This window comes from Coregonus lavaretus, assembly GCF_964263955.1.
Source record: "Coregonus lavaretus genome assembly, contig: HAP1_SCAFFOLD_382, whole genome shotgun sequence".
Classification (NCBI taxonomy): Eukaryota; Metazoa; Chordata; class Actinopteri; order Salmoniformes; family Salmonidae; genus Coregonus; species Coregonus lavaretus.
Genome location: NW_028163971.1, coordinates 251,421 through 274,217, shown reverse-complemented (window position 1 = coordinate 274,217; position 22,797 = coordinate 251,421). Strand labels below are relative to the sequence as shown.

The window sequence follows — 22,797 nt, the reverse complement described above, 5'->3', positions numbered from 1 at the left end:
TCCACACACAACATTAAACATGACATAATACGGAACTACATTAATTATGTATATTCCCCCTCAAGCCGATACCATGACGGCTCAAAAGGAACTACACTGGACTTTGTGCAAACTGGAAACCGCATATCCTGAGGCCGCATTTATTGTAGCTGGGGACTTTGACAAAGCAAATCTGAGGGATACTCTTCCAAAGTTCTATCAACACATTGCCTGTAGTACTCGCGCTTCGAAAACGTTCAATCATTGTTACTCTCCCTTCCGGGATGGCTATAAGGCCCTCCCCCGCCCTCCCTTTGGCAAGTCAGATCATGACTCCATTCTGCTCCTCCCTTCCTATAGGCAGAAACTCAAAGAGGAAGTACCTGTGCTAAGGTCTATTCAATGTTGGTCAGACCAATCGGAATCAATGCTTCAAGATTGTTTTGATCATGTGGACTTGGATATGTTCCGGGTTGCCTCTGAGAATAACATTGACATGTAAACGGTCACGGAGACTGAGTTAATCAGGGAGTGTATAGGGGATGTTGTTCCCACTGTGACAATTAAAACCTACCAAACCAAAAACCGTTTCAAGGTGACTGGGAATATGGTAGAATACAAACAGTCCAGTTATGCCCTCCATAAGGGAATCAAACAGGCAAAACATCAGTACAGAGACAAAGTGTAGTCACAATTCAAAGGCTCAGACCAGAGACGTATGTGGCATGGACTCCAGACAATCACGGATTACAAAGGGAAAACCAGGCACATCGTGGACACCAGCGTCTTGAAACACCTTCTTCGTCTGCTTTGAGGATAACACCGTGCCACCTATGCAGCCACTCCCGAGGACTGTGAGCTTTCGTTCTCCACGGTCGACGTGAGTAAGACATTTAAGCGTGTTAACCCTAGCAAGGCTGCCGGCCCAGACGGCATCCCTAGCCGCGTCCTCAGAGCATGTGCAGACCAGCTGGCTGGTGTGTTTACGGACATATTCAATCTCTCCCTTTCCCAGTCTGCTGTCCCCTCTTGCTTCAAGATGTCCACCATTGTTCCTTTACCCAAGAAAGCAAAGGTAATTGAACTAAATGTCTATCGCCCCATAGCGCTTTGAAGTGCTTTGAGAGGCTAGTTAAGGATCATATCACCTCGCCTTTGCACTGCACACTGCCCTATCCCATCTGGACAAGAGGAATACCTATGTTAGAATGCTGTTCATTGACTGTAGCTCAGCCTTCAACACCATAGTAAGCTCCAAGCCCATCATTAAGCTCGGGGCCCTGGGTCTGAACCCCGCCCTGTGCAACTGGGTCCTGGATTTCCTGACAGGCCGCCCCCAGGTGGTGAAGATAGGAAACAACACCTCCACTTCGCTGATCCTCAACACAGGGGCCCCACAAGGGTGCGTGCTAAGCTCCCTCCTGTACTCCCTGTTCACCCATGACTGCGTAGCCACGCACATCCCAACACAATCATCAAGTATGCAGACGACACAACAGTGGTAGGCCTGATTACAACAACGACGAGACAGCCTACAGGGAGGAGGTGAGGGCCTTGGCAGAGTGGAGCCAGGAAAATAACCTCTCTCTCAACGTCAACAAAACGAAGCAGCTTATCGTGTACTTCAGGAGACAGCAGAGGGAGCACGCCCCTATCCACATCGACGGGGCCGCAGTGGAGAAGGTAAAAAGCTTCAAGTTCCTCTGCGAATACATCAATGACAATCTGAAATGGTCAATCCAACAACGCCTTTTCAAATTCAGGAGGCTGAAGAAATTCAGCTGCACTGTTGGTGCTACACAAGCATTTCACCATAACAGAGAAAATAGAAAACTCAGAGAAAATAGATATAACATGTGGCGTTCCACAAGATTCGATTTTGGGACCGGTTCAGTTTATGTACACTATACAGTATATACAAATGTATGTGGACACCCCTTCAAATTAGTGGATTCGGTTATTTCAGCCACACCCGTTGCTGACAGGTGTATAAAATCGAGCACACAGCCATGCAATCTCCATAGACAAACATTGGCAGTAGAATGGCCCGTACTGAAGAGCTCGGTGACTTTCAACGTGGCACCAATATATGATGTCACCTTTCCAACAAGTCAGTTCGTCAAAATTCTGCCCTGCTAGAGCTGCCCCGGCTCAGCCACGAAGTGGTAGGCCACATGTGCTCACAGAACGGGACTGCCGTGTGCTGAAACGTGTAACGCGTAAAAATCATCTGTCCTTGGTTGCAACACTCACTAACGAGTTCCCAACTGCCTCTGGAAGCAACGTCAGCACAAGAACTGTTCGTCGGGAGCTTCATGAAATGGGTTTCCATGGCCGAGCAGCCATTGGACTCTGGAGTAGTGGAAACTCGTTCTCTGGAGTGATGAGTCACGCTTCACCATCTGGCAGTCCGACGGATTAATCTAGGTTTGGTGGATGCCAGGAAAATGCTACCTACCCGAATGCATAGTGCCAACTGTAAAGTTTGGTGGATGAGGAATAATGGTCTGGGGTTGTTTTTCATGGTTTGGGCTTTCATGGTTCGGGCTAGGCCCCTTAGTTCCAATGACATTCTAGACGATTCTGTGCTTCCAACTTTGTGGCAACAGTTTGGGGAAGGCCCTTTCCTGTTTCAGCATGACAATGCCCCTGTGTACAAAGCGAGGTCCATACAGAAATGGTTTGTCGAGATCGGTGTGGAAGAACTTGACTTGCCTGCACAGAGCCCTGACCTCAACCCCATCGAACACCTTTGGGATTAATTGGAACGCCGACTGTGAGCCAGGCCTAATCGCCCAACATCAGTGCCCGACCTCACTAATGCATCTTGTGGCTGAATGGAAGCAAGTCCCTGCAGCAATGTTCCAACATCTAGTGGAAAGCCTTCCCAGAAGAGTGGAGGCTGTTATAGCAGCAAACGGGGGACCCACCCAATATTAATGCCCATGATTTTGGAATGAGATGTTCGTCGAGCAGGTGTTCATATACTTTTGGTCATTTGGTGTATGTTACCCCTTGGCAGCATTATCAGAAAGCACAGCATTTATTTTCACTGCTACGCAGACGATACACAACTTTTTAGTTCCACAGATAAATTATCAGACTATATCAGTGATTTAAATAATTGGATGGCTCACAACTTCCTCCAGCTAAATCAAGTCAAGACCGAGGTACTTATTGTTGGAGCCAAAGCACAGAGAGAATCTGGCCGCAAATTTTAATTCACGGGCAATAAAGATAAAACACCAGGTAAAAAACAGTGTTTCTGAACTCAATTTCGAATCACACATTAGGAATGTTACCATAATAGCTTTTTACCACCTGAGGAACATTGCCAAGGTGCGTCTGTTTCTCTCTCAGGGTGGTACAGAGAGACTCCCTCAGGGTGGTACAGAGAGACTCCCTCAGGGTGGTACAGAGAGACTCCCTCAGGGTGGTACAGAGAGACTCTCTCAGGGTGGTACAGAGAGACTCCCCATGCTTGGCTTGACTACTGTAATGCTCTCCTGTCTGGTCTACCCAAGACAGCCATTGGTCAACTGCAAAACACTCAGAATGCTGCAGCACGGGTACTGACCAAGACCAGACGGAGAGCACACATTACACCGGTTTTACACCAGATAATGGCCGGGGACAAATTTAAATCAGTTTTACATCATTTCCACCAGCAAGCAGAAACAACTCTAAACTACACACACAGAGACGCGTACAAAGCTCTCCCTCGCCCTCCATTTGGCAAATCTGACCATCATTCTATTCTACTGATTCCTGCTTACAAGCAAAAACTAAAGCAGGAAGTACCAGTGACTCACTCAATACGGAAGTGGTCAGATGACGCAGATGCTAAGCTACAGGACTGTTTTGCTAGCACAGACTGGAATATGTTCCGGGGTTCATCCAATGGCATTGAGGAGTATACCACCTCAGTCACTGGCTTCATCAATAAGTGCATTGATGATGTCGTCCCCACAGTGACCATACGTACATTTCCCAACCAGAAGCCATGGATTACAGGCAACATCCGCAGTGAGTTAAAGGCTAGAGCTGCCGTTTTCAAGGAGCGAGACGCTAATCCGGACGCTTATAAGAAATCCCGCTACGCCCTCAGATAAACCATCAAACAGGCAAAGCGTCAATACAGGACTAAGATTGAATCGTACTACACCGGCTCTGACACTCGTCGGATGTGGCAGGGCTTGTAAACTATTACAGACTACAAAGGGAAATCCAGCTGCGAGCTGCCCAGTGACGCGAGCCTACCAGATGAGCTAAATGCCTTTTATGCTCGCTTCGAGGCAAGCAACACTGAAGCATGCATGAGAGCATCATCTGTTCCGGACGACTGTGTGATCACGCTCTCCGTAGCTGATGTGAGCAAGACCTTTAAACAGGTCAACATTCACAAAGCCGCGGGGCCAGACGGATTACCAGGACGTGTAATCAGAGCATGCGCGGACCAACTGGCAAGTGTCTTTACTGACATTTTCAACCTGTCCCTGACCAAGTCTGTAATACCTACATGTTTCAAGCAGACCACCATAGTCCCTGTGCCCAAGAAAGCAGAGGTGACCTGCCTAAATGACTACCGACCGTAGCACTCACCTCTGTAGCCATGTGTCACACCAACCTTCGCTTTGGCTCCCCCTCTTGTCCAGCTCAGGCTTTCGGCATCACCGGCCTTCTAGCTGCTGCCGAAACTACTGCTGGCAAACGCCCTTCACTCATCAACCCTTGTCTCGTCATCATTACACACACCTGGTTCCAATCCCCACTCTATCACTGTATATACAGTATACTCCCTCTGCCATTTGTCTTTGTCGGTCATTGTAAATGTTACTTGTTTTCCTGAGAGGAATCTCTCCTACTATTTCCTGAGTACTTTATATTTTGCACTTTGGGTTCGCCCTGTGCCTTTTTGTTTATGAAGATATATTTTGAGCACAACAGCGTTTGGTTTTCATCCCACTTTGATCGATGGTGCTTAAATAAATTCAGTACTTCTAAACCTGCAACTCCCTCCTGCACACTCCTCTCTACACCAGTGACACCATGAAGTGCTTTGAAAGGCTGGTCAATAGACACCATTATCCCAGAAACCCTAGACCCACTCCAATTCGCATACCGCCCCAACAGATCCACAGATGACGCAATCTCAAATGCACTCCACACTGCCCTTTCCCACCTGTACAAGAGGAACACCTATGTGAGAATGCTATTCATTGACTACAGCTCAGCGTTCAACACCATAGCGCCCTCAAAGCTCATCACTAAGCTAAGGACCCTGGGACTAAACACCTCCCTCTGCAACTGGATCCTGGACTTCCTGACAGGCCGCTCCCAGGCGGTAAGGGTAGGCAACAACACATCTGCCACGCTGATCTTCAACACGGGGGCCCCTCAGGGGTGCGTGCTCAGTCCCCTCCTGTACTCCCTGTTCACCCACGACTGCATGACCAAGTACGACTCCAACACCATCATCAAGTTTGCTGATGACACAATGGTGGTAGGCCTGATCACGACAACGATGAGAAAGCCTATAGGGAAGATGTCAGAGACCTGGCAGTGTGGTGCCAGGACAACAACCTCTTCCTCAATGTGAGCAAGACAAAGGAGCTGATCGTGGACTACAGGAAAAGGAGGGCCAAACACGCCCCCATTCACATCGACGGGCTGTAGTGGAACAGGTTGAGAGCTTCAAGTTCCTTGGTGTCCACATCACCAACAAACTAACATGGTCCAAACACACCAAGACAGTCGTGAAGAGGGCATGACAAAGCCTATTCTCCCTCAGGAGACTGAAAAGATTTGGCATGGGTCCTCAGCTCCTCAAAAAGTTATACAGCTGCACCATCGATAGCATCCTGACAGGCTGCATCACCGCCTGGTACGGCAACTGCTCGGCATCTGACCGTAAGGCGTTACAGAGGGTAGTGCGTATGGCCCAGTACATAACTGGGGCCAAGCTTCCTGCCATCCAGGACCTCTATGCTAGGGCCCCAAAAATTGTGAAAGACTCCAGCCACCCTAGTCATAGACTGTTCTCTCTGCTACCGCACGGCAAGCGGTACCGAAGCGCCAAGTCTAGGTCCAAAAGGCTCCTTAACAGCTTCTACCCCCAAGCCATAAGACTGCTGAACAATTCATCAAATGGATACCCAGACTATTTGCATTGACTCGGTACCGGTACCCCCTGTATATAGCCTCGTTATTGTTATTTTATTGTGTTGTTTTTATTTATTTTTATTTTGTAACTTTTGTTAATTTAGTAAATATTTTCTTTACTCTTATTCTCTTCAAATGGCATTGTTGGTTAAGGGCTTGTCAGTCAGCATTTCACTGTAAGGTCTACACCTGTTGTATTTGGTGCATGTGACAAATAACATTTGATTTGATTTGCACTGGCTGCCAGTGAGTGAATTAATTTAAAGATTCTTCTATTGGTTTTTAAATCAATCCACAATTGTGCACCCTAATACATGTCAGACATGCTTTTGAGTTATGTACCCAGTAGGACCCTCAGGTCCTCTGGCACTGGCCTTTTAACCATCCCAAAGCCTAGGACCAAGAGGCATGGCGAGGCAGCCTTTAGTTACTATGCCCCCAGCCTCTGAGGCATGGAGAGGCAGCCTTTAGTTACCATGCCCCCAGCCTCTGGGGGATGGGGAGGCAGTCTTTAGTTACTATGGCCCCAGCCTCTGGGGCATGGGGAGGCAGCCTTTAGTTACTATGCCCCCAGCCTCTGCGGGATGGGGAGGCAGTCTTTAGTTACTATGCCCCCAGCCTCTGAGGGATGGGGAGGCAGATTTTAGTTACTATGCCCCCAGCCTCTGGGGCATGGGGAGGCAGCCTTTAGTTACTATGCCCCCAGCCTCTGGGGCATGGGGAGGCAGCCTTTAGTTACTATGCCCCCAGCCTCTGAGGGATGGAGAGGCAGCCTTTAGTTACTATGCCCCCAGCCTCTGGGGGATGGAGAGACAGCCTTTAGTTACTATGCCCCCAGCCTCTGGGGGATGGGGAGGCAGCCTTTAGTTACTATGCCCCCAGCCTCTGAGGCATGGGGAGACAGCCTTTAGTTACTATGCCCCCAGCCTCTGGGGGATGGAGAGGCAGCCTTTAGTTACTATGCCCCAAGCCTCTGGGGCATGGGGAGGCAGCCTTTAGTTACTATGCCCCCAGCCTCTGAGGCATGGAGAGGCAGACTTTAGTTACTATGCCCCCAGCCTCTGGGGGATGGAGAGGCAGCCTTTAGTTACTATGCCCCCAGCCTCTGGGGGATGGGGAGGCAGTCTTTAGTTACTATGCCCCCAGCCTCTGGGGGATGGAGAGACAGCCTTTAGTTACTATGGCCCCAGCCTCTGAGGCATGGGGAGACAGCCTTTAGTTACTATGCCCCCAGCCTCTGGGGGATGGAGAGGAAGCCTTTAGTTACTATGCCCCCAGCCTCTGGGGGATGGGGAGGCAGCCTTTAGTTACTATGCCCCCAGCCTCTGAGGGATGGAGAGGCAGCCTTTAGTTACTATGCCCCCAGCCTCTGGGGGATGGGGAGGCAGCCTTTAGTTACTATGCCCCCAGCCTCTGGGGGATGGGGAGGCAGTCTTTAGTTACAATGCCCCCAGCCTCTGAGGCATGGAGAGGCAGCCTTTAGTTACTATGCCCCCAGCCTCTGGGGGATGGGGAGACAGCCTTTAGTTACTATGCCCCCAGCCTCTGGGGGATGGAGAGGAAGCCTTTAGTTACTATGCCCCCAGCCTCTGAGGGATGGAGAGGCAGCCTTTAGTTACTATGCCCCCAGCCTCTGAGGGATGGAGAGGAAGCCTTTAGTTACTATGCCCCCAGCCTCTGAGGGATGGAGAGGAAGCCTTTAGTTACTATGCCCCCAGCCTCTGAGGGATGGAGAGGCAGCCTTTAGTTACTATGCCCCCAGCCTCTGAGGGATGGAGAGGAAGCCTTTAGTTACTATGCCCCCAGCCTCTGAGGGATGGAGAGGCAGCCTTTAGTTACTATGCCCCCAGCCTCTGAGGGATGGAGAGGCAGACTTTAGTTACTATGCCCCCAGCCTCTGGGGCATGGAGAGGCAGCCTTTAGTTACTATGCCCCCAGCCTCTGGGGGATGGAGAGGCCAGCCTTTAGTTACTATGCCCCCAGCCTCTGGGGGATGGGGAGGCAGCCTTTAGTTACTATGTCCCCAGCCTCTGGGGGATGGAGAGGCAGCCTTTAGTTACTATGCCCCCAGCCTCTGGGGGATGGAGAGGCAGCCTTTAGTTACTATGCCCCCAGCCTCTGAGGCATGGGGAGGCAGCCTTTAGTTACTATGCCCCCAGCCTCTGGGGCATGGGGAGACAGCCTTTAGTTACTATGCCCCCAGCCTCTGGGGCATGGAGAGGCAGCCTTTAGTTACTATGCCCCCAGCCTCTGGGGGATGGAGAGGCAGCCTTTAGTTACTATGCCCCCAGCCTCTGGGGGATGGGGAGGCAGCCTTTAGTTACTATGCCCCCAGCCTCTGGGGGATGGGGAGGCAGCCTTTAGTTACTATGCCCCCAGCCTCTGGGGGATGGGGAGGCAGCCTTTAGTTACTATGCCCCCAGCCTCTGGGGGATGGGGAGGCAGTCTTTAGTTACTATGCCCCCAGCCTCTGGGGCATGGGGAGGCAGCCTTTAGTTACTATGCCCCCAGCCTCTGGGGGATGGGGAGGCAGTCTTTAGTTACTATGCCCCCAGCCTCTGGGGCATGGGGAGGCAGCCTTTAGTTACTATGCCCCCAGCCTCTGAGGGATGGAGAGGCAGCCTTTAGTTACTATGCCCCCAGCCTCTGGGGGATGGAGAGGCAGCCTTTAGTTACTATGCCCCCAGCCTCTGGGGGATGGAGAGGCCAGCCTTTAGTTACTATGCCCCCAGCCTCTGGGGCATGGGGAGGCAGTCTTTAGTTACTATGCCCCCAGCCTCTGGGGGATGGAGAGGCCAGCCTTTAGTTACTATGCCCCCAGCCTCTGGGGCATGGGGAGGCAGCCTTTAGTTACTATGGCCCCAGCCTCTGAGGGATGGGGAGGCAGCCTTTAGTTACTATGCCCCCAGCCTCTGGGGGATGGAGAGACAGCCTTTAGTTACTATGCCCCCAGCCTCTGGGGGATGGGGAGGCAGCCTTTAGTTATTATGCCCCCAGCCTCTGGGGGATGGAGAGGCAGCCTTTAGTTACTATGCCCCCAGCCTCTGGGGGATGGGGAGGCAGCCTTTAGTTACTATGCCCCCAGCCTCTGGGGGATGGAGAGGCAGCCTTTAGTTACTATGCCCCCAGCCTCTGGGGGATGGAGAGGCAGCCTTTAGTTACTATGCCCCAAGCCTCTGGGGCATGGGGAGGCAGCCTTTAGTTACTATGCCCCCAGCCTCTGGGGCATGGGGAGGCAGCCTTTAGTTACTATGCCCCCAGCCTCTGGGGGATGGAGAGGCAGCCTTTAGTTACTATGCCCCCAGCCTCTGGGGGATGGGGAGGAAGCCTTTAGTTACTATGCCCCCAGCCTCTGGGGGATGGAGAGGCAGCCTTTAGTTACTATGCCCCCAGCCTCTGGGGGATGGAGAGGCAGCCTTTAGTTACTATGCCCCCAGCCTCTGGGGGATGGGGAGGCAGCCTTTAGTTACTATGCCCCCAGCCTCTGGGGGATGGAGAGGCAGCCTTTAGTTACTATGCCCCCAGCCTCTGGGGGATGGAGAGGCAGTCTTTAGTTACTATGCCCCCAGCCTCTGGGGGATGGAGAGGCAGCCTTTAGTTACTATGGCCCCAGCCTCTGGGGCATGGGGAGGCAGCCTTTAGTTACTATGCCCCCAGCCTCTGGGGCATGGGGAGGCAGCCTTTAGTTACTATGCCCCCAGCCTCTGGGGCATGGGGAGGCAGCCTTTAGTTACAATGCCCCCAGCCTCTGGGGGATGGAGAGGCCAGCCTTTAGTTACTATGCCCCTATGCTTTGCTTTTCCTCAGGAGGCTTTTTTAGTCGTTCAGCCTTTATTGTTATTCTTTAGTTTGTTTTCCTCTTCTGTTTGCTGTGTAGTATTTCAGTTTTTTCTCTCCGTTTTTTTTCATTTATGTTTTTTCCTGTGAAGCGCATTGCGTTCAATCCATGTCTGAAATGTACTGTAGATATAAAGCTTGATTTGATGTTAATATACTGTATCTATAGGGCCCAGTTAGTCCCTGTGTTCTCCTTTGGGGAAAACGAGCTCTTCGACCAGATGACCAACCCTGCCGGCTCGCCACTCCGCTGGCTACAGGACCACCTGCAAAGGCTCATGGGAGTGGCACTGCCGCTGTTCACCGGGAGAGGAGTGTTCCAGTACAGCTTTGGTCTACTGCCCTACAGACAGCCCATACACACTGTTGGTACGACACACAACCTGCTGCCCTACAGACAGCCCATACACACTGTTGGTACGACACACAACCTGCTGCCCTACAGACAGTCCATACACACTGTTGGTACGACACACAACCTGCTGCCCTACAGACAGCCCATACACACTGTTGGTACGACACACAACCTGCTGCCCTACAGACAGCCCATACACACTGTTGGTACGACACACAACCTGCTGCCCTACAGACAGCCCATACAGACTGTTGGTACGACACACAACCTGCTGCCCTACAGACAGCCCATACACACTGTTGGTACGACACAACCTGCTGCCCTACAGACAGCCCATACAGACTGTTGGTACGACACACAACCTGCAGCCCTACAGACAGCCCATACACACTGTTGGTACGACACACAACCTGCTGCCCTACAGACAGCCCATACACACTGTTGGTACGACACACAACCTGCTGCCCTACAGACAGCCCATACACACTGTTGGTACGACACACAACCTGCTGCCCTACAGACAGCCCATACACACTGTTGGTACGACACACAACCTGCTGCCCTACAGACAGCCCATACACACTGTTGGTACGACACACAACCTGCTGCCCTACAGACAGCCCATACACACTGTTGGTACGACACACAACCTGCTGCCCTACAGACAGCCCATACACACTGTTGGTACGACACACAACCTGCTGCCCTACAGACAGCCCATACACACTGTTGGTACGACACACAACCTGCTGCCCTACAGACAACCCATACACACTGTTGATACGACACACAACCTGCTGCCCTACAGACAGCCCATACACACTGTTGGTACGACACACAACCTGCTGCCCTACAGACAGCCCATACACACTGTTGGTACGACACACAACCTGCTGCCCTACAGACAGCCCATACACACTGTTGGTACGACACACAACCTGCTGCCCTACAGACAGCCCATACACACTGTTGGTACGACACACAACCTGCAGCCCTACAGACAGCCCATACAGACTGTTGGTACGACACACAACCTGCAGCCCTACAGACAGCCCATACACACTGTTGGTACGACACACAACCTGCTGCCCTACAGACAGCCTCTACAGACTGTTGGTACACAAACCCTTTCTCCCCTATCTCTCCAATGAGTAGACCATCCCAGTGGGTTATATAGAGATAAATATGGTTGAAACCTCTTCCTCGCTCCTTCCATCTCTCTATCCCCCCCTCTCTCTCTCTCCAGTGGGTAGGCCTATTCCAGTGGTCCAGACCCCCTCTCCCACTAAGGATGATATAGACTGTCTCCATTCTCTAACCTTCTCCTCTCTCTCTCTCCAGTGGGTAGGCCTATTCCAGTGGTCCAGACCCCCTCTCCCACTAAGGATGATATAGACCGGCTCCATTCTCTCTACCTGGAGGGACTCACTGCTGTGTTTGAAGACAACAAGGACAACTATGGCGTTGCAACAGACAAACACCTCCACTTCATCTAGACACACGTCTGTGTGAAGAGTTGTTCACACGCATAATCAGAAGAAAAATAAGCTTTACAGATGAACCCAAAGATGCTGCAACACCTTCTAGATCAGAGTTCTAGCTGGAGGTTAGGGTTAGGGTTAGGGTTAGGGTTAGGGTTAGTGTTAGGGTTAGGGTTAGGAGGTTAGGCTTCTGTAGAGGTTTGAAGGGTTGTTATCAATAAAACGTCACAATACGTTGCAGAGCGTTCTATTTGCCTGCTGGGGGGCAGGAGACCTCCAGCTCTGCTGAAACCACTGACAACTGCATGCCATTTTCAAGGAATTGTTAAATAAATTTTGTAATATTACCTCTTGAACAGCATAGTCAGAATTACAAATGTCTGATTATTCCATTCAAAACAATCAGGCACATTTATCTCCATCATCAGAGTTATACAGCAAGTAACTGCATGGTTTTCATGATCAGTAAACGTGAGGGTAGCTTCATGATATCTCAATATTGTCCACCATTTATTGATCACTGTATATAAATGTTCTATTGTGTTATTGACTGTATGTTTTGTTTACCCCATATGTAACTCTGTGTTGTTGTTGTTTTTATCGCACTGCTTTGCTTTATCTTGGCCAGGTCGCAGTTGTAAATGAGAACTTGTTCTCAACTGGCTTACCTGGTTAAATAAAGGTGAAATAAAAATTTAAATAATTGGATATTTGAGTGATATAAAATACACTGAACAAAAATATAAACACAACATGTAAAGTGTTGGTCCAATGTTTCATGAGCTGAAATAAAAGATCCCAGAAATGTTCCATACAAACAAAAAGCATATTTATCTCAAATTGTGTGCACAAATTTGTTTATCTCCCTGTTAGTGAGCATTTCTCCTTTGCCAAGATAATCCATTCACATGACAGGTGTGGCATATCAAGAAGCTGATTAAACAGCATGATCATTACACAGATGCACCTTGTGCTATGGACAATAAAAGGCCTCTAAAATGTGATGTTTTGTCATACAACACAATGCCACAGATGTCTCAAGTTTTGAGGGAGCGTGCAATTGGCATGCTGACTCCAGGAATGTCCACCAGAGCTGTTGCCATTTCTCTACCATAAGCCGCCTCCAAAGTCATTTTAGAGAATTTGGCAGCACGTCCAACCGGCATCACAACCGTAGACCACATGTATGGCGTCGTGTGGGCGAGCGGTTTGTTGATGTCAATGTTGTTAACAGAGTGCCCCATGGTGGTGGTGGGGTTATGGTATAACAACGAACACAAATGCATTTTATCGATGGCAATTTGAATGCACAGAGATCCTGAGGTCCATTGTCGTGCCATTCATTCGCCGCCATCACCTCATGTTTCAGCATGATACTGCACGGCTCCATGTTGCAAGGATCTGTACACAATTCCTGGAAGCTGAAAATGTCCCCGTTTTTCCATTGCCTGCATACTCACCAGACATGTCACCCATTGAGCATGTTTGGGATGCTCTGGATCGACGTGCTCCAGTTCCCGCCAAGGTATCTGTGACCAACTTAAGAACTGTAACCTCAAATTGTTGCATGTTACATTTGTATTTTTATTCAGTATAAAAGTGATCTATACCTAACAAGTATTAGTGATTTAGGTTAATTGGGCTCTGCCTGACAAGGAGCAGAAGGATGCATTTGCTGATGTTGTTAATTATAATGTTTACTTTGCTACCGGTAGAAACTTTGCACAGTTGGCTAAGTAGACACCTAATGTACTTTCTTTCTCCAACCAACATAGGCCTACCTAACATTATCCCCTTTTCAACATTGTTTTAACGAGTGTTTAATCACGATTGTTGCTGACAGAGATGATAGGCTACATTGATTGGTGGACCACGCCAAACTGGCTAGCTAGCTAATAACAATGCCATGCTGCGGGAGGGGAAGCGGACCAACAGAGAAAAACTGGAGAGAGCCTTCACAGCAGCAAATAGCAGCCAACACTAGGCTAGAGTGCCTTCACAGCAGCCAACAGCAGCCAACCCTAGGCTAGAGAGCCTTCACAGCAGCCAACAGCAGCCAACCCTAGGCTAGAGAGCCTTCACAGCAGCCAACAGCAGCCAACCCTAGGCTAGAGAGCCTTCACAGCAGCCAACCCTAGGCTAGAGAGCCTTCACAGCAGCCAACCCTAGGCTGGAGAGCCTTCACAGCAGCCAACAGCAGCCAACCCTAGGCTAGAGAGCCTTCACAGCAGCCAACCCTGGGCTAGAGAGCCTTCACAGCAGCCAACAGCAGCCAACCCTAGGCTAGAGAGCCTTCACAGCAGCCAACCCTAGGCTAGAGAGCCTTCACAGCAGCCAACAGCAGCCAACCCTAGGCTAGAGAGCCTTCACAGCAGCCAACCCTAGGCTAGAGAGCCTTCACAGCAGCCAACCCTGGGCTAGAGAGCCTTCACAGCAGCCAACAGCAGCCAACCCTGGGCTAGAGAGCCTTCACAGCAGCCAACCCTAGGCTAGAGAGCCTTCACAGCAGCCAACCCTAGGCTAGAGAGCCTTCACAGCAGCCAACAGCAGCCAACCCTGGGCTAGAGAGCATTCACAGCTGCCAACCCTAGGCTAGAGAGCCTTCACAGCAGCCAACCCTAGGCTAGAGAGCCTTCACAGCAGCCAACCCTAGGCTAGAGAGCCTTCACAACAGCCAACAGCAGCCAACCCTAGGCTAGAGAGCCTTCACAGCAGCCAACAGCAGCCAACCCTAGGCTAGAGAGCCTTCACAGCAGCCAACAGCAGCCAACCCTGGGCTAGAGAGCCTTCACAGCAGCCAACCCTAGGCTAGAGAGCCTTCACAGCAGCCAACCCTAGGCTAGAGAGCCTTCACAGCAGCCAACCCTGGGCTAGAGAGCCTTCACAACAGCCAACCCTAGGCTAGAGAGCCTTCACAGCAGCCAACAGCAGCCAACCCTAGGCTAGAGAGCCTTCACAGCAGCCAACAGCAGCCAACCCTGGGCTAGAGAGCCTTCACAGCAGCCAACCCTAGGCTAGAGAGCCTTCACAGCAGCCAACCCTAGGCTAGAGAGCCTTCACAGCAGCCAACAGCAGCCAACCCTGGGCTAGAGAGCATTCACAGCTGCCAACCCTAGGCTAGAGAGCCTTCACAGCAGCCAACCCTAGGCTAGAGAGCCTTCACAGCAGCCAACCCTAGGCTAGAGAGCCTTCACAACAGCCAACAGCAGCCAACCCTAGGCTAGAGAGCCTTCACAGCAGCCAACAGCAGCCAACCCTAGGCTAGAGAGCCTTCACAGCAGCCAACAGCAGCCAACCCTGGGCTAGAGAGCCTTCACAGCAGCCAACCCTAGGCTAGAGAGCCTTCACAGCAGCCAACCCTAGGCTAGAGAGCCTTCACAGCAGCCAACCCTGGGCTAGAGAGCCTTCACAACAGCCAACCCTAGGCTAGAGAGCCTTCACAGCAGCCAACCCTAGGCTAGAGAGCCTTCACAGCAGCCAACCCTAGGCTAGAGAGCCTTCACAGCAGCCAACCCTGGGCTAGAGAGCCTTCACAGCAGCCAACCCTGGGCTAGAGAGCCTTCACAGCAGCCAACCCTAGGCTAGAGAGCCTTCACAGCAGCCAACCCTAGGCTAGAGAGCCTTCACAGCAGCCAACCCTAGGCTAGAGAGCCTTCACAGCAGCCAACAGCAGCCAACCCTAGGCTAGAGAGCCTTCACAGCAGCCAACCCTGGGCTAGAGAGCCTTCACAGCAGCCAACCCTGGGCTAGAGAGCCTTCACAGCAGCCAACCCTAGGCTAGAGAGCCTTCACAGCAGCCAACCCTGGGCTAGAGAGCCTTCACAGCAGCCAACCCTATGCTAGAGAGCCTTCACAGCAGCCAACCCTGGGCTAGAGAGCCTTCACAGCAGCCAACAGCAGCCAACCCTAGGCTAGAGAGCCTTCACAGCAGCCAACCCTAGGCTAGAGAGCCTTCACAGCAGCCAACCCTAGGCTAGAGAGCCTTCACAGCAGCCAACCCTAGGCTAGAGAGCCTTCACAGCAGCCAACAGCAGCCAACCCTAGGCTAGAGAGCCTTCACAGCAGCCAACAGCAGCCAACCCTAGGCTAGAGAGCCTTCACAGCAGCCAACAGCAGCCAACCCTAGGCTAGGGAGCCTTCACAGCAGCCAACCCTAGGTTAGAGAGCCTTCACAGCAGCCAACCCTGGGCTAGAGAGCCTTCACAGCAGCCAACCCTAGGCTAGAGAGCCTTCACAGCAGCCAACCCTAGGCTAGAGAGCCTTCACAGCAGCCAACCCTAGGCTAGAGAGCCTTCACAGCAGCCAACCCTAGGCTAGAGAGCCTTCACAGCAGCCAACCCTGGGCTAGAGAGCCTTCACAGCAGCCAACCCTGGGCTAGAGAGCCTTCACAGCAGCCAACCCTGGGCTAGAGAGCCTTCACAGCAGCCAACCCTAGGCTAGAGAGCCTTCACAGCAGCCAACCCTGGGCTAGAGAGCCTTCACAGCAGCCAACCCTGGGCTAGAGAGCCTTCACAGCAGCCAACAGCAGCCAACCCTAGGCTAGAGAGCCTTCACAGCAGCCAATCCTGGGCTAGAGAGCCTTCACAGCAGCCAACCCTGGGCTAGAGAGCCTTCACAGCAGCCAACCCTGGGCTAGAGATCCTTCACAGCAGCCAACCCTGGGCTAGAGATCCTTCACAGCAGCCAACAGCAGCCAACCCTAGGCTAGAGAGCCTTCACAGCAGCCAACCCTGGGCTAGAGATCCTTCACAGCAGCCAACCCTGGGCTAGAGATCCTTCACAGCAGCCAACCCTGGGCTAGAGATCCTTCACAGCAGCCAACAGCAGCCAACCCTGGGCTAGAGAGCCTTCACAGCAGCCAACCCTGGGCTAGAGAGCCTTCACAGCAGCCAACCCTGGGCTAGAGAGCCTTCACAGCAGCCAACCCTGGGCTAGAGAGCCTTCACAGCAGCCAACCCTGGACTAGCCTAGTAAACCATGAAGAGTATTGGCCGGGATGTCAGCGCCCCGCTAACATGTGGAATTGTTTTAAGACGGTCATACCAAGGATCATTTAGCTATTTTATTTTTTATTTTAAGACCCTTTAAGGTATCAAAAAAAGTATACAAAAAATATTTGATGAAACGTTGAATTTAGCAATACTGCTATTAGCCCATAGAAATGTATTGAATAACAGATTGAATACATGGAACAACAGATAGTCCCAAAAAATATATAAAGGACATTTGTTGTGAAGTGACTGTCCTATATCTGAGAGATATAAGAAAGATCAGGAAACTCTTTTTTATAGTTGTAGGTAAAGAAAATATCTGTGAATATCAGACAATAAAGAAATATCTATCTAATCTAAACAGATCATGTCAATATGGCTAGTTAACAAGCTAACTACAGATCATGTCAATATGGCTAGTTAACAAGCTAACTACAGATCATGTCAATATGGCTAGTTAACAAGCTAACTACAGATCACGTCAATATGGCTAGTTAACAAGCTAACTACAGATCATGTCAATACGGCTAGTTAACAAGCTAACTTTCAGGGGATAAACTAGATGGCTATATCCAAATACTGTTTGATTTGCTTTCCATCTATAGTGGTGATAACAGTAGTCTGACTGACAACTTTACCAGGGGAGGACTTGCCGATGTCAAGCTCTTTCCAAAAGCCTAATATTTGATGAAGCAAGCTAAATGGCATGTTGTTTGCTTGGCTAGCTAGCTACATGCCAAATGGATAGGCTAACCTCACGCATCTGAAAATACATGATCAATTTATGTTTACTGATCATGAAATAAAACAGTCAAATTTAAGGTGAGTGTGTTGGAGGTAACTGGCCCTCCATTGGGACAACTTGCCCCCTGGCAATCTAATGCAAGTCAATGGTACAGTACCTAAATTAGCATTTTCCAAATCATGTCCAAAACATCTACAAGTAACTTCCTTGAGCTACACAGTACTTTTTTAGATACTTTAGGAGGATGATTTTGACATAATTTGGCGCGTAAATTCAAAGAGAGACCTTACATCCAAACCACATCATAGTGAGGATAATAATAGTGAGATGTGCAATGCCATTTTTTTTCAATATTTGATTTATGTAATTAAAATAAGATACCTAGACTTTCGTTTTTAAGAGTTAATTACTAAAAAAAATCTAAATACAATTTCTAAAATAGATTTGAACACACTAAGCTTCGGGAGGCCTAGTTCCTTCGCACTACGGCAGCACTACATCCCTGCCGAAACATGTACTTTGCTTCTGTCACTCAACATTTCAGCAGGTTATTAAACAACATACTGTACTAACTCTAAATCAGTCAGGAGCCTAAGAAGGAAGGAAACATTATTATATATTTACATTTACGTAATTTAGCAGACGCTCTTATCCAGAGCGACTTACAGTTAGTGAGTGCATAATAATTATTATTTTTCTTCATACTGGCCCCCCGTGGGAAACGAACCCACAACCCTGGCATTGCAAACGCCATGCTCTACCAACTGAGCTACACGGGACTGTTAGGCTATATTATTGTTATTTCACGGCTATAGCCTGCCATTTAAGAAATTAATGGTGAAGCATTGGTGACACGCTACAGGCTGGCAGGAGGGCACAGCATCTCAACAACACATCAACAACAACACATCAACAACACATCAACAACAACACATCAACAAACATCAACAACAACACACCAACAGGTTGGCAGGAAGGCTCAGCATCTCAACACATCTACAGGCTGGCAGGAGGGCTCAGCATCTCAACACATCTACAGGCTGGCAGGAGGGCTCAGCATTTCAACAACACATCTACAGGCTGGCAGGAGGGCTCAGCATCTCAACACATCTACAGGCTGGCAGGAGGGCTCAGCATCTCAACACATCTACAGGCTGGCAGGAGGGCTCAGCATTTCAATAATACATCTACAGGCTGGCAGGAGGGCTCAGCATTTCAACAATACATCAACAGGTTGGCAGGAAGGCTCAGCATCTCAACACATCTACAGGCTGGCAGGAGGGCTCAGCATCTCAACACATCAACAGGCTGGCAGGAGGGCTCAGCATTTCAACAACACATCTACAGGCTGGCAGGAGGGCTCAGCATTTCAATAATACATCTACAGGCTGGCAGGAGGGCTCAGCATCTCAACACATCAACAGGCTGGCAGGAGGGCTCAGCATTTCAACAACACATCTACAGGCTGGCAGGAGGGCTCAGCATTTCAACAACACATCTACAGGCTGGCAGGAGGGCTCAGCACTTCAACAACACATCTACAGGCTGGCAGGAGGGCTCAGCATCTCAACACATCTACAGGCTGGCAGGAGGGCTCAGCATTTCAACAACACACCAACAGGTTGGCAGGAAGGCTCAGCATCTCAACACATCTACAGGCTGGCAGGAGGGCTCAGCATCTCAACACATCTACAGGTTGGCAGGAGGGCTCAGCATCTCAACACATCTACAGGCTGGCAGGAAGGCTCAGCATCTCAACACATCTACAGGCTGGCAGGAGGGCTCAGCATCTCAACACATCTACAGGCTGGCAGGAGGGCTCAGCATCTCAACACATCTACAGGCTGGCAGGAGGGCTCAGCATCTCAACACATCTACAGGCTGGCAGGAGCGCTCAGCATCTCAACACATCTACAGGCTGGCAGGAGGGCTCAGCATCTCAACACATCTACAGGCTGGCAGGAAGGCTCAGCATCTCAACACATCTACAGGCTGGCAGGAGGGCTCAGCATCTCAACACATCTACAGGCTGGCAGGATGGCTCAGCATCTCAACACATCTACAGGCTGGCAGGAGGGCTCAGCATCTCAACACATCTACAGGCTGGCAGGAGGGCTCAGCATCTCAACAACACATCTACAGGCTGGCAGGAAGGCTCAGCATCTCAACACATCTACAGGCTGGCAGGAAGGCTCAGCATCTCAACACATCTACAGGCTGGCAGGAGGGCTCAGCATCTCAACACATCTACAGGCTGGCAGGAGGGCTCAGCATCTCAACACATCTACAGGCTGGCAGGAGGACTCAGCATCTCAACAACACATCAACAACAGCACTTTAACAACATGCCTATAAATGTAGCCTTTAGCCTGTATAAAATGGAAAAAAAATGTTTTTAAATGAAATAATAATGAAATGAAAAATGTCTTATTAGGCTATACAGTCATTCTACAATGCCTTTGAATTCATTTTTAGAAACACGAGTTTGGCCAGTCTTTGGTTTGAGGATCATGTGGTGACCTATGCATGCCTAGTTTGGCCAGTCTTTGGTTTGAGGATCATGTGGTGACCTATGCATGCCTAGTTTGGCCAGTCTTTGGTTTGAGGATCATGTGGTGAGCTATGCATGCCTAGTTTGGCCAGTCTTTGGTTTGAGGATCATGTGGTGACCTATGCATGCCTAGTTTGGCCAGTCTTTGGTTTGAGGATCATGTGGTGACCTATGCATGCCTAGTTTGGCCAGTCTTTGGTTTGAGGATCATGTGGTGACCTATGCATGCCTAGTTTGGCCAGTCTTTGGTTTGAGGATCATGTGGTGACCTATGCATGCCTAGTTTGGCCAGTCTTTGGTTTGAGGATCATGTGGTGACCTATGCATGCCTAGTTTGGCCAGTCTTTGGTTTGAGGATCATGTGGTGACCTATGCATGCCTAGTTTGATAATTTAGCCTAGCAGATGCTCTTATATTCCCATGCCTTAGTCACAGTCAACATAAATCTATTTTGTAACAACAATATCATGGAATAAAATAGAATAAATTAGAAAATGATAGTTACACGTGCATATAGGCCTACCTGATGATATGTGGCTGCTGTGTTAAATAATTCATGTATTTTTCTCCAATTCATTGATGATCAGATACTTCAGTTGTAACTGGTTCTGTTGCACTCAATATTTACAGTTGATAGTCAACTTTAGCACTGTTCCAAACTTAGACGATCCTAATTGTTAACAACAGCCTGTATAGAAATCAAAACGTCTCCGGTGCTGCAGAAAGCCCTAATTTTTAACAACAGCCTGTATAGAAATCAAAACGTCTCCGGTGCTGCAGAAAGCCCTAATTTTTAACAACAGCCTGTATAGAAATCAAAACGTCTCCGGTGCTGCAGAAAGCCCTAATTTTTAACAACAGCCTGTAGAGAAATCAAAACGTCTCCGGTGCTGCAGAAAGCCCTAATTTTTAACAACAGCCTGTATAGAAATCAAAACGTCTCCGGTGCTGCAGAAAGCCCTAATTTTTAACAACAGCCTGTATAGAAATCAAAACGTCTCCGGTGCTGCAGAAAGCCCTAATTTTTAACAACAGCCTGTATAGAAATCAAAACGTCTCCGGTGCTGCAGAAAGCCCTAATTTTTAACAACAGCCTGTATAGAAATCAAAACGTCTCTGGTGCTGCAGAAAGCCCTAATTTTTAACAACAGCCTGTATAGAAATCAAAACGTGTCACGGATTCAGCCGAGGCTGCTCCTCCTCCTTGCTCGGGCAGGCTTCGGCGTTCGTCGTCCCCGGAGTACTAGCTGCTGCCGATCGATGTTTCGGTGTTTGTCTTGTTTGGTCTTTTTTGTTTACACCTGTTTTCTATTATGTTTTATTGTGTTCCCTTTATAACCCTCTGTTTCTCATTGTGTATTGTGCGTAATTGTTTTGGTCTTTTCGGCAGTTGCCCATGTGTGCGGGTTGTATCGTTCCTCTCCGCATGAGGTTGCCTTTGTACTTTGTATTTGCACTGCATCCAGTAAAGTATCTGCCAGTAGCTCGGTGTCCTGCTCTTGACTTCGCCTACCGCATACACGTCGCTGTGACAGAATTACGCACCATAAGACATGGAGTCAGCAGGAGCGGCGGTGCCAGCTGGATCAATGGAAGAGCGCGTAGAACAACAAGCGGCCATGATCCAGGCTCTCGGCACCGCCATGGAACGGGTGGTGAACACCATGGAGCGATGGGAATGAGGAGGTTTGCCCACACCTCCTCCGACGATACCACCACCATCAGCTATGCCCATCGCTTCATCTCCGGGGTCCAGTGGGATTCGGCTCTCGCTCCCGAGGGCTTATGATGGCACAGCAGCCGGGTGTCAGGGTTTCCTGCTCCAGGTGGAACTCTACCTGGCAACCATCCACCCGGCGCCCTCGGGATACGAGAGCGTGTCCGGCCTCATCTCCTGTCTGTCCGGCAAGGCGCTGGAGTGGGCCAACGCCGAGTGGGGGGGAATAGACGCCGCTACTGTCAACTATGCGGAGTTCACCCGCCGCTTCAGGGCAGTATTCGATCATCCACCAGAGGGTAAAGCGGCGGATGAGCGTCTATTCCACCTCCGACAGGGGAAGAGGAGCGCGCAGGAGTTCGCACTGGACTTCCGGACGCTGGCTGCCAACGCGGGATGGAATGAGAGGGCCCTCATCGACCACTACAGATGTAGCCTGAGGGAGGACGTGCGTCGGGAATTGGCCTGCAGGGACACCAACCTAAACTTCGATCAACTGGTGGACATGTCGATTCGCCTGGACACCCTGTTGGCTACCCGTGGACGTCCGGACTCGGGGCCGTCCATTCCATCCCCCAGCACTTCCGAGCCGACCCCTATGGAGCTCGGAGGTGCTGGTACTAGGAGAGAGACCAGGAGAGAGGCCGTCCCCTGCACCAACTGTGGCCGCAGAGGACATACTGCTGGTCGGTGCTGGGGAGGGTCTCCTCGGAATCGAGGCAGTAGGCCGCGCACTGATGAGTCATTCCAGGTGAGTAGGCGCCCGACTCTCCTGCGTTTCCCGTGGTGTTGGGGCTTCCCTGGTTGACGTCTCATGACCCCAACATTTCATGGCAACAGAGGGCTCTCAAGGGATGGTCTGATCAGTGTGTCGGGAGGTGTGTGGGTGTTTCCTTAGGGGCCACGACGGTGGAAAGTGTGAACCAAGTTCCCACCATGCACATTCCACCTGAATATGCCGATTTTGGCTCTCGCCTT

General features: G+C 50.3%; 1 protein-coding gene across 2 annotated transcripts in view; it reads left to right on the top strand.

Moving 5' to 3' along the window:
- The window catches only part of LOC311117615 (2-acylglycerol O-acyltransferase 2-A-like), a 35,634-nt gene extending 23,112 nt beyond the window's left edge, over positions 1-12,522 (top strand). Inside the window, exons 5-6 of one of the 2 annotated variants that reach the window (XM_084192551.1) lie at positions 10,148-10,347; positions 11,675-12,522. In XM_084192551.1, the coding sequence (XP_084048677.1) occupies positions 10,148-10,347; positions 11,675-11,829 (355 nt within the window). In that variant the 3' untranslated portion in view covers positions 11,830-12,522. Of the gene's footprint in view, positions 1-10,147; positions 10,348-11,579 lie in introns of both variants that reach the window. The other variant, XM_084192550.1, reaches the window with a different exon arrangement.
- The last annotated feature ends 10,275 nt before the right edge of the window (positions 12,523-22,797 follow it).